General features: G+C 46.9%; 1 protein-coding gene across 1 annotated transcript in view; it reads right to left on the reverse strand.

Moving 5' to 3' along the window:
- Positions 1 to 17,256, reverse strand: part of FBN2 (fibrillin 2) — a 186,976-nt gene that overhangs the window by 21,362 nt on the left and 148,358 nt on the right. Inside the window, exons 42-55 of the mRNA XM_040976392.1 lie at positions 14,544 to 14,612; positions 13,552 to 13,677; positions 13,289 to 13,414; positions 12,717 to 12,842; positions 10,885 to 11,001; positions 9,370 to 9,498; positions 8,810 to 8,929; positions 5,677 to 5,802; positions 4,878 to 5,030; positions 4,048 to 4,113; positions 3,628 to 3,753; positions 2,632 to 2,751; positions 1,509 to 1,631; positions 656 to 787 (exon numbers count right to left, since the gene is read on the reverse strand). Of these exons, the coding sequence (XP_040832326.1) occupies positions 656 to 787; positions 1,509 to 1,631; positions 2,632 to 2,751; positions 3,628 to 3,753; positions 4,048 to 4,113; positions 4,878 to 5,030; positions 5,677 to 5,802; positions 8,810 to 8,929; positions 9,370 to 9,498; positions 10,885 to 11,001; positions 12,717 to 12,842; positions 13,289 to 13,414; positions 13,552 to 13,677; positions 14,544 to 14,612 (1,659 nt within the window). The remainder of the gene's footprint in view (positions 1 to 655; positions 788 to 1,508; positions 1,632 to 2,631; positions 2,752 to 3,627; positions 3,754 to 4,047; positions 4,114 to 4,877; positions 5,031 to 5,676; positions 5,803 to 8,809; positions 8,930 to 9,369; positions 9,499 to 10,884; positions 11,002 to 12,716; positions 12,843 to 13,288; positions 13,415 to 13,551; positions 13,678 to 14,543; positions 14,613 to 17,256) is intronic.

Raw genomic sequence — 17,256 nt, forward strand, 5'->3', positions numbered from 1 at the left:
CCCCACAATCCAGTTTTACATTTCCATCTCTGCAAAGGATCCCCTTGCTGAGACTTCTTGCTATGTCCTAATATGCAGGCAATCTCTAATAGCCATTTCTAAGAACACTTGTTCTCTCTAGCATCTTCATCCTTGTACCCCTAAATAAGACAAGACTAGTGACTTTTAGGTGCTCCTCTAAAAAAATTGCATTTTTCCAGGCACCGGAGGTGAGGAAGGGAGCAGCAGGTTCATTGTCAAACGAGGAGGAGGCATCGTCCTTCAGGGGAAGGAACGCAGTGGCCCGTGCCCTGAGGCTTTGGAGTGGAGCACAACAGGCATAGGTGAATTAATGCGAAATGGCACATGGCCAAAGTCACAAAGGCAGCCAACTTCTCTGAGGGCCCCGCACCTTGCTCATATCCTGCTTCAACGGCAGGGCTGTCATATTCCATGTTTTTGATGTACAGGCCACAGGATTATAAGAAACAAAGAGGACACATTTTGAAGTAGGTACAAATTCCTCTGTGTCATCCAGATGTGATTACATTGGTATGGTCCCTAGGGCAGAAGGCAGGGACTACAGTGCTGCTGGGAAGGTAGTGAGCCTGCAAGTATGAGAGTCTTGGATGGCATACCCGCCCGTGCGAGCCGACACCACCCCGGGGGGACTCACCCACACAGCCTTCGCCGTCAGGCCTGCGCGCCATCCCCGGCGGACAGATGCACATGAAGGTGCCGATCAGGTTCTTGCACATCATGCCCCGTGACTCGCAGTCATGCAGCCCTTCCACACACTCATCCAGGTCTACAAGACAGAGAACAAAACCAGAACATCCTCCAGGGCAGGCTGTAGCTGGGTACCTTTCAGTCTCTGCTTTGGTCTCCTGGCTCTTCACATGTGCGACAAAAGAGGAAAGCCCCATCTTTCCTGTCAGCAGCATCTTGGGGGCAGGGCAGTTTCATGGGTTCCAAGGGCAGCAGGTTCGGGAAAGGAATGTGACAACAGGGGGCTCCGCAGCTCATCTTTTGACTTCTTGCAAACCACCAGGGGATTGCTTTCATCAGCAAAAAATGCTGCCATGGGGGGCCCGGCGCGGTGGCGCAAGTGGTTAAAGGTCCTCGCCTTGCACGCCCGGGATCCCATATGGGCGCCGGTTCTAATCCCGGCAGCCCCGCTTCCCTTCCAGCTCCCTGCCTGTGGCCTGGGAAAGCAGTTGAGGACAGCCCAAAGCTTTGGGAACCTGCACCCGCGTGGGAGACCCGGAAGAGGCTCCTGGCTTCGGATCGGCATAGTATCGACCCGTTGCGCTCACTTGGGGAGTGAATCATCGGACGGAAGATCTTCCTCTCTGTCTCTCCTCTCTGTATATCCACCTTTCCAATAACAAAATAATAAAAATAAATCTTAAAAAAAAAATGCTGCCATGTACATTTCTGGAAAGATCTACAAGCAGCTGGCTGGGAACTATCAAACAACACACTCCAGGGTGATAAAGCTGCAGGCACTCCCCTGTCTGTGGCCTTACCTTTACACATCTTCTGATCTTCCCTGAGGGCATAGCCAATGGGGCAAGTGCATTCATAGGACCCAAAGGTGTTCATGCAGCGGAAAGCACAGAGCAGCGGATTCTGGGCACACTCGTTGATATCTGTCCAAAGAAACAGACAGGCACACGCTCAGCCTGGAGTTCTAATTATCTGTTCAGATAAGCGTCAAGGTGTTTAACTTGGCAGTCATACAGCAAGCAATACACGAGGGCACTTCCTAGGCTGGTGTCTAGAATCTGGCACCTAGCAAGTTCATCCTGCAACAAACCACATGTGGCAAGTACAGAAACTACCAAAGAGTTCTAGTGGTGAGCTGAAACTTGTAACAACCCCATGATTATCCCGCTGAGGACCTCTGTCCTGGCAGTGACAGTACCAGGCAACTGAGTCTCCAATATAAACCTCTGAGATTCTGTCTAAGAGAACAAAGAAGGAAGGAGGGAGGGAAGGAGGGAGAGGGAGAGAGAGAGAGAGAGAGAGCGAGAGAGGCAGAGAGAGATTGGTTGATTTGTGATAGCAAGTCTGTTGGAAGGGAGAGGGCCAGCAAAAGACAGACACTACTGCGACACATTCATGCCCAGCTGCTGACCAGAGAGTGTGAGTGTGTGTGTGTGTGTGTGTGTGTGTGTGTGTGTGTGTGTGTGTGTGTGTGTGTATGGCAGTGGGGTAGGGAGTAAAACAAGGAAGCCAGTCTAAGGTTTAAATAATACAATTGGAATTTGAGCCACTGCCCTCCACAGGCCTGACAGTCTGCTGTTTTGTCTGCTAGGACAAAGGCACCAACACTCTCCAGAGTAGTATAATTGATTCCAGAATGTTATCATTCACACTGTACAAATCTGAAACTAACCAGCATTCTGAAGAGCCAGGAAAATGTGACCTCATCTCAAGGGAGAAGACACACAGCAGATGCCAACCCTGACATGCCTCGGGCGCCGAGCGATCCAGAGAGGGCTCATGCGCTCAGTGGCATGCAAAGAAATGCCCACGAGGAATATTATGATCCGTGGAATATCAGGACAATATAAACACAAACTGACAGTGTTGGAAAAACACTTCGCATATCAGGAATAAGCGATGCTCAAGATAAGAACCACTTGCCTTCACAATTCATCATGGGTCCTGGCTCAAAGCCTTCGTTGCAATTGCATTCAAAACTCCCAACCGCATTGGTGCATGTCCCATTTCCACATGGATTGCCAATGGAACACTCGTCAGTATCTGAAGAAGAAAAACGAAGAGTGCCACAAAGTGGGGGGCAACTGTGGTGTGCCTGGAACTTGCCCTGAAGTCTTGCAAAGGCCTGACACTCGCCCAGGGTTTGTGAAGGGCACACAGGACCCCTGCATTCCAGGGTTGTGAGCTGGCTGGCCTTTACCTGACGAGTCAGTGGGTGAAGCTCTGACCTGTGAACAGCAAGGGTTAGCCCAAAGCCCGCCAGTGCCAAAGACCAGGCACAGGAAGTTGTAAAGGCAAAAGCAGCTGCCTCCTGCTTAAAGGTTTTGGCAGTTCTAAGTCTCCAGACACATTCATGTTTGCATACTTGATTCCAAACACAAGTTGAACAACTTTCCCCATCTTCACACAAACCAAATGTGACTAGAAAATACAGAACAGGTCAAAGAGGTATTACCGGGCTAGTACCGTGGCCCTGTGGCATAGCAGGCTCAGCTGCTCCTGCAGCTGCAGACTCCCATACGGGTGCCTGTTCAAGTCCCGGCTGCTCCACTTGCAGTCCAGTTCCCTATCAATGTGCTGGGAAAGCAGTGAAGCATAGTCCAAGTGCTTGTGTTCCTGCACCCAAGTGGGAGTTCTAGAAGGAACTCCTGGCTCCTGGCTTAGGCTTGGGCCAGCCCCAGCCATTGCAAGCATTTGAGGAGTCAACCAGTGGCAGGAGGACTTCTCTTCCTCCTCCATGTGTCTCCCTCTCTCTGTAACTCTGCCTTTCAAATAAAGAAAACAAATCTATGTAAACAAAGCAAAGAGGGAAGGGTGCTGCTGGCTACTTGCTCCACCTGTGTAAATCCCACCACCACCCAGTGAGTAGGAGAAATAAAACATGACTTGAAAATTGTGTGTCACGGAGCCAACACTCACCCACACAGCGCACTCCGGTGTAATCCAGGTTGTAGCCCATCGGACATTCACAGCGAAAAGACCCGTCGGTGTTGATACACTGACCATTGGAACAGATGCCTGGGCTCTCAAGACACTCGTTGACATCTGCAACACAGAACTGCCCTGAGTCTCCTCGTGGAAAAGGACACGCTGAGACCGTGCGTCTGCTCAATACACGCTAAAGGCCATGACGTATGCACATGAGTTTTTGGGTCAAAGAAAAGACATGACTGTATTTCATATATTATGATATACAATTCATATGATGTGCAAACATTACCCACGTACATTAAACATAATGTATCATGTAATGATAAAATTAGCATGCTTTATAAAGTAACTGTAAACCCCTTACTGGTATAAAATAAAAACAAAGGAATAAAATACATTAAAGCATACCTTCACGTGTGTCATGAAGACTAGGGACAGTTCCATGGCCATATGGACACAAATCCTGGAATGCAACTATAGACAAAAATACACATATCCCATTACCGAACAGCCTCAAGGGCCAGAGAACCGAAGACCCTACAGAATTGTACTGAGCTATTTTTATCTCTGCAAAGCTGTCTTCAGCAGGAGTCTTTCAGGTTCCTGACTGACTGGGGAAAAAAGCAGACTGTTACTTACAGTCTTAGAGTCGATCACCTGAGCTTGCCTTTCCAAGGGGTCACCCACCATGGCCTCCTGGTTCTTCAGCTAGTTTCACGGAGAGCAGCTAGGCACTGCCCTGCCCACTGTACACAGCAGGTACCCTAACGGAGCTGGATGGAGTCTGCTGGGGACTGCCCTTCAATCCAGGGTTGCAGGCAAGACACCTGGGGCGCTGTGAGCAGCCACTGTGCAGTCAGAGTCTCCGCCCTCTCTGCACCCTTCTGAGGGCCACAGCCTGTGACACATGTCGGACACGTGTGTGGGAGACTGTGCACTACGGCTTCTCTTATCTTGCAAGGTCTCCTGCCTGTCTGGCTCACATTCTTTCACTCAAAAGCAAGCAAAAATAACTGCGGAGGCAAACACGATGGAACCTGAGGGTAGCTCTGTGCCCATACACGCTGCCCTCCAAAGCCTTGGGGAGAACTCCCTGAAGCTGGGCTGCTCACTGAACCCTCAGGATGTACATCTCAGGCATATTCGCAGCCTCTAAATATGCCCAAACCACACCCACTGTGACCATGGCCAGCATTCCCAAGCAGGTGCAAGGTGGTCATCTCCGCTGCTACTCGTACCTTCATCGTCTTTGGGGCACAGCTCACAGGGGTCACCCCAGCCTTCTCCTGGCATCTTACTGCAGCAGCATTTTGCTTTCGTGGTGTTGAAAGCTTTGGGCACTGAACACTTTCCATTTTCGAAATTCGTGAAGCAGAAGCTCTGGCGAGTATCTAGTCAAGAAAGCAAATGTCACAGAGCTCCTTACTGGTCATTTGGATGGAGGAGTTGGTATGTAACTGTTCCTGCCTGAACCTGGTGCGGCGGCAGGAGACAGCGTGCAGATTAGATCAGCCGTTAAAAGGCAGGTCTGCAAGTCCTCAGGGCTGATTTCATTTGGCAATTTAAATTGACCTGTCTGTAACAGTTTACTCAATTATTCAGAGTGTTTAAAATATTTTTATAATGCACTTAGGAAATCTGAGGAATCCTGCTCAATGTCAAAACGAGTTCCACACAGAATACTTCTTTTCACACTGCTCCTTTATAACCAAACAAAACCAGTCTGGGTCACTTCTGATAAATTAAAATTACATCGGAAACAACTCAGACACCAATACGCATAGAAAAACTATGATGGTAACAAGTAAAACTGGCAATCGAGGGTGACAGTCTTTCTTTCATTACAAAATTCTAAGAAAACACAGAAACAGCATCAACAACCCTCCACTGCATATGCTTCTGCGACCTGTGCTTTCAACATCCGGGTGGTAGTTAGCACACACACGCCCTCTGCTGTGACAGTCACCGCAGGAGGCGTGGAATCTCAGGTGAGGTCTCTGAAGGCAACTCATGCCGGAGCAGTCCTACAGAGCTTACCAAAGCACCTTCGTCCGTTATCAGACAGCACGAAACCAGGGGGACAGATGCACTGGAAGCCACCGGGGGTATTGGTGCAGGATCCAAAAAGACAGATGTTGGGATCTTCATCACATTCATTGATATCTGCAGAACAGCAGGAAGATCAATCGGTTGGTTTAATCAAACAGAATCAAACGTCTCAGCATCACAGTGTGTACACTGTAACTAATGGTCTCCCAATTGTGGGATGAACTCATACAAAATAAAAAATTACATTGTATACCTAGCTAACTTATTCTTTAAAGCCAAGCCACTAGTGCGCCAAAAGTCAAGGATTTTACCCAATTTCAACCAGTCTTGTTGAAAAATCCCATGTCTACCCTTAGCTCCCTGAGTGTTAACCCTTAGCATGTGTGGGCCAGGGTGGTTGGCACAATCCATGGCTCATGCGAGTTATGAAAACTAGAGGCAAGGATTTCACCATGCAGTCGTACCAGAATCAATCCATTATATAATTCCAACTGCCACAAACTTGCTAAAATACCTCACATGTCCTGCTGCCTGCCTTATGTGGGCCAGGCCATGTCTCATATGTGTGTCTCAATATGGCCAACAGGCTCCACTAGCTGACTCGATTCCTGCTGCCTGCCTGTCACGGGCCAGTCCACAAGTCACATGTGTGTCTCAGCATGGCTCTCAGGCTCTACTCCCTGTCCCCTCCCTGCTTCAGTAACATGGATCCAAAGTCACCTTGAGTCGTTTTGAGCCCCTTTTGTGAACAGCATGTGTGTGGCCTGCCATTCTACCTCTGCACTTCCCAATGCACCATCAGTTCCCCCTGACCCCCACCCCCGTCACCATCAGGCTCTCTGCTGACCTCTGCAGGTACATTCCTTTTTTCCATGCCATCTCTGGAACTGCCTTTGCAACACAGATCTGATGATCTGTCAAAAGTCTGTGTCTATGTTTCAAGGATGGTTCCTTAAAATAAACAAGGCTTCCTCCCCAGGGATCTTTGGCCATTTCCCACAAGAGCGCTGACTTAAAGGGTTGTTTTAGTTAAAGCAATCAATAGCACACAATTTCAGTCCGAGGCCACTACGTGCCTGCCTGGTTGGCTGTTGGACCTTTAGATCCCAGCGCAGTGCTGTCTGGCACACAATGAGTTCTCTATTTGTATTTACAGGGTGGCGATAGAAGAGTCGCAGCCTATGCCTTTTAAAAACCAACCCCCACAAGACTTTCACAGTGCAGGACCACACTCAATCTTTGAAGCCAAAAGTTTTAATCCTCTTATCAGGTTCATGCTGAATCATTTTGAAAATAGTCCCTTTCAATCCCTTTTCTTTTGATCAGTGAATTCCTATCCATCACTCAAGAGTGAGCTGCACGTCACCAAACCTTTGTGATGTTCCTGCTTGACTGGCCACCCTCTCACTGCCGCGGCCATTACACACCTGCTATTGTGATTCCTTATCCTGAGCCTGCTGACAGCATAGTGTTTCTTACACCATGCTACAAGGTTGCTTTTGCAAAACAGCTGTACTCATATAACATGCCTCTCCTACACGGTACTAACTCCGAAGGCAAAGATTGTGTTTTTGTATTTCTAGTACCTAGAAAGGCAGTAAAGGTTTACTGTAATGACCATGAATATGTGTGTGGGTGTTTGTCAGTGCATCTACAATCATATTCGGAAGGCTTTTGTCTGAAAAACTGGTACAAATGACACCAGTTGGGGGAAAATATTCTTACAGCAGGGTAAGTTACTTAAAAGCCAGTATTTCAGAAGTGAGGAAAGTGGAGCAGCAAACAATGGATTAGGGAAAAAAATATTTCTTTCTTTTAAAAATCTAGGACCAAGTAAACAAGCCAAAGACGCAGTCTGCGAAGATAGCCAAGTGGACCCGTTATGGAGAATCTCCACGCGGGCTCCTATGCGGTGGCTTTTACCATTCTATAAGCAGGCGACTCACGGAGACAATAAAGAATATGACAAGGGAGAAGAGAAGAAAGAAGGTTCCTTCAACTTCCCAAGAATTTTCTTACTAAGAGGACCATAATATTAAAAAAGAAAACACAAAAAAACAACAACAAAAAACTTAGTGAACCTTACATGGCAAATCACAGTATCTTAGAAACATTATTAGAAACAAGAGTGGGGACTCTTTCATTCTGCCCCGGGGCCACTGGGATATTTACAATATATTTGCAGGCCACACAAAGTGATCAACCTAAAAATTAGCTTGCTATAGGATTACTCAATTTCCCTTCTACTTGTGATTGCTTTGGTAGGTCCAGTGTGATTCTGCGAGACTTACATGGTCCACAGGCCAGGCATTCCCCGCTCCAAAATATGAAATAAATTAAATCCTATAAAGTAGTTTTCTTCAGCTCCATTTACATAACCCCCTTGAATGCGAATAGTAGACTCTGTGTTTAGGCAGAATCTTGCCAAGGGTAAAAGAATTGAAAAAAAAAAAGGTTGGATAATCCAAAGGCAAAAACAAAAATTTCTTAGCAATCGTATCATGATATTATGATATGGGTGCTTCTGAATTCCTACAGGCTATATAAATCCATCTGTCTCAAAGTGAGATCATGTGAACTGTACAGAGACGGGCCTTCACCATGTCCACCAGGTGAGTGTGGGACCCACCATCCATGTGCTGGCCAGGCTCTCCTGTGCTGGAGGGTGTCAGCAGAAAACAGCTGCTGTGATAACAGGACTCCCATTTTCTGTGTGATGTGAGGCCTTCCCAAGCAAAGCAAACTCTCTATGGCACAGCCAGGATTATCTGCTTCTCCTGTCAAGGCCCCTCGGCACCTTAACAGCTGGATTAGGACGGGGTGTGGCCACGAGGAGCTTTGTGGATGCTCCTTAAATGTGGCAAAGTCTCTGCTGATACGCAGAGAAAAAAACTAGAGCAGGCTCACTGTTCTCTGACAGGCCTAAGATTTCTGTTCATTGAAGTGCCACGTCCTGTGGTTACTACCACCCCCTGCCCCCACCCCAAAGAATCATTTCTAGGGGTCCCATGAAACAGATGCAGGCAGCTATCTGTTAGCACTGTGGGTTAGCATCTGGCAGTGGCCACGACATGGTGCACCCCCGAGGATCATGGGCTTCAGGGCTCATGTCTGGTCTTACCAATGCAGTTCTCGCTTTTTACTTCATATCCTGGGGGGCAGATGCACCGGAAGGAGCCCTCCAAATTCTGACAGGTCCCAGGAGAACATGAACCGGGGAGGGCGATGCACTCATTAGTATCTTTAGGGAGAAAGATGAGATGGAAGACTTTTAACACGACATCAAATGTCCCACAGACATATCTATCTGTTACATGAAACGAATGCAGATTCAAGTTGGACCCTCTGATCTGCTGGCTCACGTGGGCAGGGATCCCATGAAAGAACCTTTCAACATCTTGCATATTATTTGGCAAGTGGTTCATTTTATTGACTTGTTCTGTCTATTTTTGTTGGGACCTTGACGGTCTCGAGCTCTGTCCCCAATGAAAGCACTGCCTACGAGACTTTCCCAACTGCTGCCTTCTAGCTTACAGTAAAACTTCCCATCACAGCTTGTCTTGGCCACAGGATCCAAGGATCCAAAGAAACGTGAACAGGTTTAGAAGTGGGGGAGGCATCTGACATCAATGCTCTTCAAAACCAACCACCATCCAGACCATTCCACACTTAGCTACTCACCTATGCAGTTTTTACCGTCTGTCGTGAGTTCATAACCTTCATTACATAAACACTTGAAGGAACCAATTTCATTGAAACACCGTCCATTTCTGCACACTTGACCAAAAAAGGAACTGCATTCATCTACATCTGTAAGAAAACAAAAATCAGTTTTTCACGGGGGGTGGGAGGGGATCTGAGGCACACATGGCCTTGAGGGTGGTGGAATACGTTCACCACCAACAGGTGTGTGCAAAGCCCTTTGCAATGACCCAATGGCACAGAAGACAAGGCTCACGCGCTGGGCACCATCTAACTAATGACGTTACAGAGACGCCTGGTGCATCTGTAACTGAGAAGGTGCTGCTGTGACACACAACTCCATAACCCAGTGAAAGTCTAAGCTACAGGGTGAAGCTTTCCATTGTTTCCAACTGAAAAATGCTAATTTTTCTGAAGGCAAGGCAACAGTAGGATTTCACTGGGCTATCTAAACATTTGCAGACAGCATACCTGAAGATTAGTTGCCTGTACTCAAAGGATAAATAAATGAACATATTAACTATGGAAAGGCCAGTCACAGCCAAACACTCTAGAGCTGCTGACACAATCCAGAATTTTGGTGAAAAGGGGCTTTTAGGCACTGTGTTTTTAGTCGAGCATAGGGTTGACTATGAGTGAGCGACGTCCTGGGCTGTTTGAAGATTCTACAGTGATCTATCTGTCGCAATCTTTCAATTCTTTCTGATTACACACAGAATTTGAGACGACTACAGTGAAGAAGCTGGTGGATGGATAAAACATCCAACTAATCCTATGTGTTTTCCACAACAGCAGAATTGTAAAATACACAGAAAACTGACAGGGTTGGGTTCACTTTGGAGCTGGGCTTGAGCTCTGGAGGACCCACTATGGTGGAAGCACTGTGGGCTTCACACACTGTGGGACTGTGTGAATCGACACACGCGATGCTTCCAAGGTCCAGCACGGCACCTGCTTGTGTTGAAGCAGGGGTACGCAAGGTTGACCCAGCCCTTCTCATTTCCTCCAGCAGCTTTAGGAACCCCCACCACTCCCACCCTATCTCACTTTACACGTGTGTGTCAGCACGAGGGAGTCTCAGAGGTTTCTGAGCTAGCTTGGAAGAAGTCTCAAGGCTTCCAAAGCTGATGCTTTCAAAACGAAATTTCATACCATGTCTTCTAAGCAGCAGTCTGCTGGTGCCTAACAGTGGCTGAAATGAGATTAAGAACTTGCAACAATGCTAAACTACAGAAGGATCTACCTCCATATCATCCAAGGTCCCTATATGTTTACTTGCACTACAGTAGGCAAACCAGCATTCTGCATGTGATTATTTAGGCCAATGAATGGTTTTGGCTAACTAGAATTTAGTCAGATGACATTACTTATCTTTTTTTTGGCCCACCTATGTGAGTTTAATAACACCACGCTGGTTTTTGGGTTTTCATTTGTATCCATGTGGACTGTGCGGAGAAGAGATGGAAGCAAGTGGGGACCGGCGACAGTGCTTACCCAGGCAGTCGCTATTATGAGTGAGTTCGAATCCTGGGTAGCACAGGCAGTTGTAGGAGCCGACGGTGTTTTTACACGTTCCATTTCCACATGGGTGTCGCTCACACTCGTCAACATCTGCAAACAAACAGTGGTTCAAAGAAGTTCAGCTTTTTAACCAGGAAACAACATAAGACTATCAAACTTGTACAATTTTTCTTTTTGAATATTGCATCACTGAGATTTTCTTAATTCTGTCTGAGGGATCCACACATATTTGAACAAAATCAGTATGAGGTAGAGAAAAATCAAAATTATGCAGTGACAGGAAAGATACTCTTATTTCTAGCTGTGTGCAATGATCGAAGCTGGGCTTTGTGAATATCCTCTTAGCAGAAAAGTTATAATGAATCAGTCTGCATATTTGTTTTTATATATTAGCTACCTATTCCCGATGTTTGGAAATATCCAAAACAATGTATTGGCACAAACGTTGCTGTGCAGTGGGTTGAGCTGATGCCTGCAATGCTGGCATCCCACACAGGAGTCCCAGCTGCTCTGTTTCAGATCCAGCTTCCTGCTCGTGTGTCTGGGAAGGCAGCACAGGAGAGGCGAGGCGGGAGGGCAGGCCGAGTTCCTGCTTCCTGCTTGTGGCTTACTGTGGATGAATGGGGAGTGAACACCCCGGCCTGAGTTCTCTCTCTGGGGTGCTGCCTTTCCAGTCAGTTAATTTTTATAACAATCTTTTCTGTTAAGTATCATGAATGCTTGCCTGGTAATATCTTGATTTCAACAAGGGGGGAAAAAAGAGAGAGGCACACTTTAGTTTCCTTAATGTTGTGAAGCAGTGAACTTCGAAGTCAGAGATAAACACAAGTCAGTATTGTTAGCCTTTCCAAAAATTGCAGCAAGGAACGATTTAGAAAGGTCATTCACCACGTGAGCTCAGGCTCTTCGGCCCAAGGTGGCTGGGAGTCCTCCGGCAGCGTGCGTGTACACACTCACACACACACACACATACACACGCCCTGTACTTCCGGAAGGAAGGCTCTGTTTAGCAAAGGCCTTAACAAGGAATCTGATGGACGTTGACTGTGAGGGGCAGCGTTAGGAGCAGGAGCAGACCTTCCCCCATGTGGATTTCTAAATCATCAATCTCACATGGCACATTACACCCCCAGCTGAGCACAGAAGGGACAAGCAAGTGTGGGCAGGCATCCTTGGGAGCCCACAGCACCAGGGCAGCTCTCCCTGTGACTATGGGGGAAGTTCCCGGGGGGGGGTCCTGGAGCCAGCTTCCTCCAAAGGTGAAACAGACAGCGCTCCTTGCCAGAGGCAGACACAGCTGCAACGTCAGATCTAAGGCGTATGGTTCAGTCCCAGACAGCACTGACTGCGCATGACTGCTGCCCAACTGATTAGGCTAAAATTGTAGAGAGTTTTGAAATGCTTTGATCCTGTTGACTTCTCAAGTCATCTCAAAGACAGGAGAAAAAGGATGCATACTCAATGACCTGGGTAAAAACAAGCGCATGTGTGGACGCACGCATTTGAATACTGTTCTCTTTAGAACTCCCTGGTGTTCTGCAGTGCTTTCCTGAGTGTGAGAAGGGCGTTGGGCAGGTGAATATTCCCTGAAGCTCACAAGAACCCTGTGGGGGCAACAGCATCTACCAAGCCACGTAATCATCTGCAAAGAGCCTGAGACTTGTTAGTGCCAAGGAAGGTGGCGTGGTCTGTCCATTCCTATCGGGTTCAGCGTGGACTGCTTGTGGCAGAGACGTGGCGGTCTCTCCCGCACGTGATGGAACTGACTCACACAGCGGCCGAGATGGGCCCGAGGCCCTCCTTACCCATGCACATGGTCTGGTCCTGGGAAGCTTTGAAGCCATTATGGCAGACACACTGGTAACTCCCTTGCAGATCAACACACAGACCGTGACTGCAAACGTTCGGAATTTCTAAACATTCGTTGCGATCTGAAAAGGAAAAATAAAACACATGTCACACATATCTGATTTTTATTAAGATTTCTTCATTCTTCACAGACGTTGTCTCTCTGGCCTGCTATTAATTACTACAGACAGGCTGAAAATGACCCACAACGACAGCTGGACTGAAATGAGCCAGGCTTTAAAATGCCCAAGCCTTTTTATAAAAATGACAAAGCTGTGTTTAATGTGGACTGGGATCGTAAGGCTACTATTTATTTCTGGATCAATTCAAAGGAAAACTGTTGACAATGCCTCTTTTTCTCAATAAAATAACCTGAAAGATATGGTGAAACAGGTTCATTCTGAGCTGGAAAAAACCCTTTCCAAATTATCCTTGAAGATAATCTTCAAAGAAAAGCATGGAGTCCTTGGAGCATGTGAAATCTACAGAGGCTCGTGCTGGAGGCCCAGGTGGGGCAGCCCTCTCTTACCTACACACGCCCCATTAGGCGAGAGCTTGAAGCCCGCGGCACACTCGCAGCGGTAGCTGCCCGCACTGTTGATGCAGTCTGCGTTGCGCTGGCACAGGTTGTCGCCGTTGCTGCACTCGTCGATGTCTGAAAGGGCAAGCGCTCACGTGAAGCACCCTCCGGGACCGCACCAGGGTCAGCCCTCCGCACGCAGTCCGTCCCGAGCCTGCGGACAACCCCCTCTGCCAAGTGAGCTCTCGGGGGTTACGTCTGGTTCAGGGTACCTTCACAAACCAGGAGCAGGTCATTGTAACTGAATCCTGTCGGGCATTCACAGCGGAAACTGCCAATCTGGTTAATGCACACGCCGTTGGCACAAATGCCTGGAATCTCTTTACACTCGTCGATGTCTGAAATGAAACACACTGGGTCATCAAACCTTCTCTGGTTCTGTTTAGCACTGTTTGCCAGCTAACCCCAACAGTGCTTCAAAGGACCTGGAGTAGGAACACACATTCCGTGTAAGGGAGAAAAAAAAACACATTACAATTTTGTGGCTTATGAAAACATACGAACCACAACATAGGTTAGTCCCTCTAAGTAGAAACGGACAGATTCAAGTCGTTCTAAGACAGCTCAAGTGATTTCGGTGTCTATATGGCAAATGCTCTTTCTAGGAGACCAGGTCTTCCTCAGCATTGTTATTAGTTGTCCTAACGTCTGCCGCTGTTCACTGGATGAAGAAGAAAGCCACCCACTCCTAACATCTGGACTGGTACCAGAAACTTCAAATCATGTCACTTCCCAAAACCTCTGAGGAGGAAAAGCAGAGTAATAGAAAATGTATTCAGAAGGAGGCAGTTTGTATGATAACACATCTGCAAATTCGTACCTAGACCAGTCGAAAGGGACACTGCAAGAACAGACCAAGCACCACAACATGTCTTGATGGAAACAGCAAGTGGAGTTAAACTGGAGCGGGTTATTTAGAGTCATGTAACTCAAGACGTGTGAGAAGGCGGCTGGGCATGTATAAAATCCTAAGATAGTCACGTTACTAACACAACTCCAGCACAGAGTGTGCTGGTGAAATAATACCCTTGTTAACACTTGCTTAGAGCCCGTAAGCCTGGCATTTCCCTCTCAAGCAACCGTAGCAGATCGGAATCCTGATTCTGTCTTGTCTTCTCAGATTTTAGAAACATCAAGTGCACTCTGACAACATGTGACATATTCGTGCGTGCTTTAGAATAAACAGAGTCCCCCAAGAACTCACCAACAGCTTTTCCTGTGTGAATGTCAAATGTGAATCCTGGGATGTTTCCACAGATGGTTTTAAAGTCAGCTACAAAACAGAAATAAAGCCATGCACTCTTAAAATTCTCAGACTGCTTCAAAGTACCAGCCTATCAAGTATTACATTCATAAGCAAATGTACATCATATTATCCACAACCAGGTGCTTTAATTTCAATTACATGTATCAGAATATTACCAGCGTATGCGATGATCAAGGTGTTTTAAAAGCTATTGTTGGGCCTGGTACAGTAGTCCAGCAGCTAAAATCCTCACCTTGCACGTGCCAGGAGCCCATATGGGCGCCGGTTCTAATCCCGGCAGCCCCGCTTCCCATCCAGCTCCCTGCTTGTGGCCTGGGAAAGCAGTCGAGGACGGCCCAAAGCTTGGGGACCCTGCACCCGTGTGGGAGACCTGGAAGAGCTCCTGGCTCCTGATCAGCACAGCTACAGCCATTGTGGACACTTGGGGAATGAATCAATGGATGAAGATCTTCCTCTCTGTCTCTCCTCCTCTCTGTGTATCTGACTTTCCAATAAAAATAAATAAATGTATAAATCTTTAAAAATAAAGTTACTGTTGTTTTTTCTGTGATTTCTAGTGCTCCTGATTTGAGCAGCTAAGTAAATCATATCTAACCCCAAAACACATACCAGGTACTCTCTTTCCGCAGGATATTCAGAGCTTTAAAAATGATCCAGTGATACGGATTTAAGACAGGTTAGAGCAGATATTTAGGAAGGGACTGTAGGTTTCACAAAGACATACCATGAAAAAAATGATAAAAACCAGTTTTTTACTGGAGAAACAGGTTGACAATGAGAGTAGTGAATGAGATAGAAACTTTTATCTTTTCTCTTTGACCAGAAATGTCTTTACAGGAATACGAAATCTGACTCATGAAAAACAATACATTATGACATAAAAGAAACCACCAACAGATGAACAGAAATGTGCAAGATTTTGTGATTCTGATCATAAAATGCTTCTGATGCTCACAGCTACGTAAGTTAGCAGAATTCAGTTCTGTGCTGCAGGTGCTGGCAGGGAAGGGATGTGGACTCAGGTCAGGCCCTCTGCTTCAGCAGTACCGCAGAGGAGAGCATTGGCGGAGTCCAGAGACAGGGACCTTTCATTGTGCATGGGAAGGCACAGAAGATGCCCCATGTATCCCACGCCCCTGACACCCACTGGGGAGACCCAGATCCACTCCAGGTGCCTGACTTGTCCTCATCAACTCCAGCTGTTGTGACCTTCAGTGGAGTGAATGGATGGAAGATCCATCTTTTTTTTCTTTTTGAAAAAAGATTTTTATTTTTATTTTTTTATTGGGAAGTCAGATATGCAGAAAGGAGGAGAGACAGAGAGGAAGATCTTCCGTCCTCATACAGAAACCAATATTGTACCTCCCTATAGCAGTGCTCTTCAACTTTTAACTAAGCAATTTTAACTGCTATTCAAAAAATTTAATTCATTTTCATCTTATTTGAAAGGCAAAGAAGACAGAGACAGGTCTTCCACTTGCTGGTTCATTCTCTAAACACCTGATATGTCTGTTGCTGGGCCAACCTAAAGCCAGGAGTCAGAAACTCTATCTGGTCTCCTGTGGAGGCCTGCACTGCCGGGGCCGTCCCTGCTGCTTTCCTCGGCTGTGCTTTGGCAGGAAAGCAAACCAACAGTGGAGGCAGGACATGAGTGAGAGGGAGTCCCAAGCAGTGCTCTTAAAGTTATGCCAAACGCCTGCCCCCAATGGGCAATGGTTCAAGTCCTGGGTGTTCTACTTTGGGTCCTGCTCCTTGCTCATTACTAGCAGCTAGGACAGCTGCAGAAGACAGCCCAAGAACTCGGGCACCTGCTTCCCATGTGGGAGACCAGGATGGAGCTCCTGATTCCCCGCGTCAGCCCGGCCCAGTCCCACTCACTGTGACCATCTGCAGAGTAAACTGCAAAAAGGGAGTTCTCTCTGTGTTTCCCTTTCTCTCCAAATCTCTGCCTTTCAAATAAATAACCTTTAGAAAATTTTTTTAAAAAGAATGTCTACTTAATTTTACAGAACATAAAGTTGGTAATATAGGACTAAATGTCCTTTTCATCACAGAATTTCAGTCACTTCAAAAGGTGCCTGTGTCTCATCCTGAACAGTGGGGGAGGAAGCGAGAGGAAGAAAGACACGATCTAGCCACTGGCTCGCACCGCAGACAGTCAAACCAAGAACCAGGAACTTCCGGGCTCAACTACTTAGTCCAACCTCCGCTGTTTTTCCCACACTATTCTCAGCGAGCTAGACTGAAGTGGGGCAGCTGGGACTTGGCACCAGTTGCCTTTATGGGATGCTGGCACTATAGGAGATGATTTTGCTTGCTCCACTACAATTTTGGAACTTACTTATGGACTTAGATGGCTTTTAAATGACTCTTAAGTTTTTAATCAAAATATTCTAGTTTCTATATGTAGCTTGGTGATACACGAATAGCGGCTTAAAAAAGAAAACAACTGTTCAGTGAATAGATCAATAACTGAGCAACGTGGTTTGAAGATGGCGAGTTCAAACAGACCAAAGCTGCAAATTCTAACTCTTCAGCAGTGGAGCCTTGTTTCAGGAAGTTTAGAAGTCTGTTTAACATATGTTGCAGAAGTCCGTGCCTGTACCCCAGAGGGTGCCTTGGGGAATGGGGCACAGGCTGCTCTGGGATA

This window comes from Ochotona curzoniae, unplaced genomic scaffold, assembly GCF_017591425.1.
Source record: "Ochotona curzoniae isolate NIBS_2020 unplaced genomic scaffold, NIBS_Ocur_1.0 contig_1, whole genome shotgun sequence".
NCBI lineage: Eukaryota > Metazoa > Chordata > Mammalia > Lagomorpha > Ochotonidae > Ochotona > Ochotona curzoniae.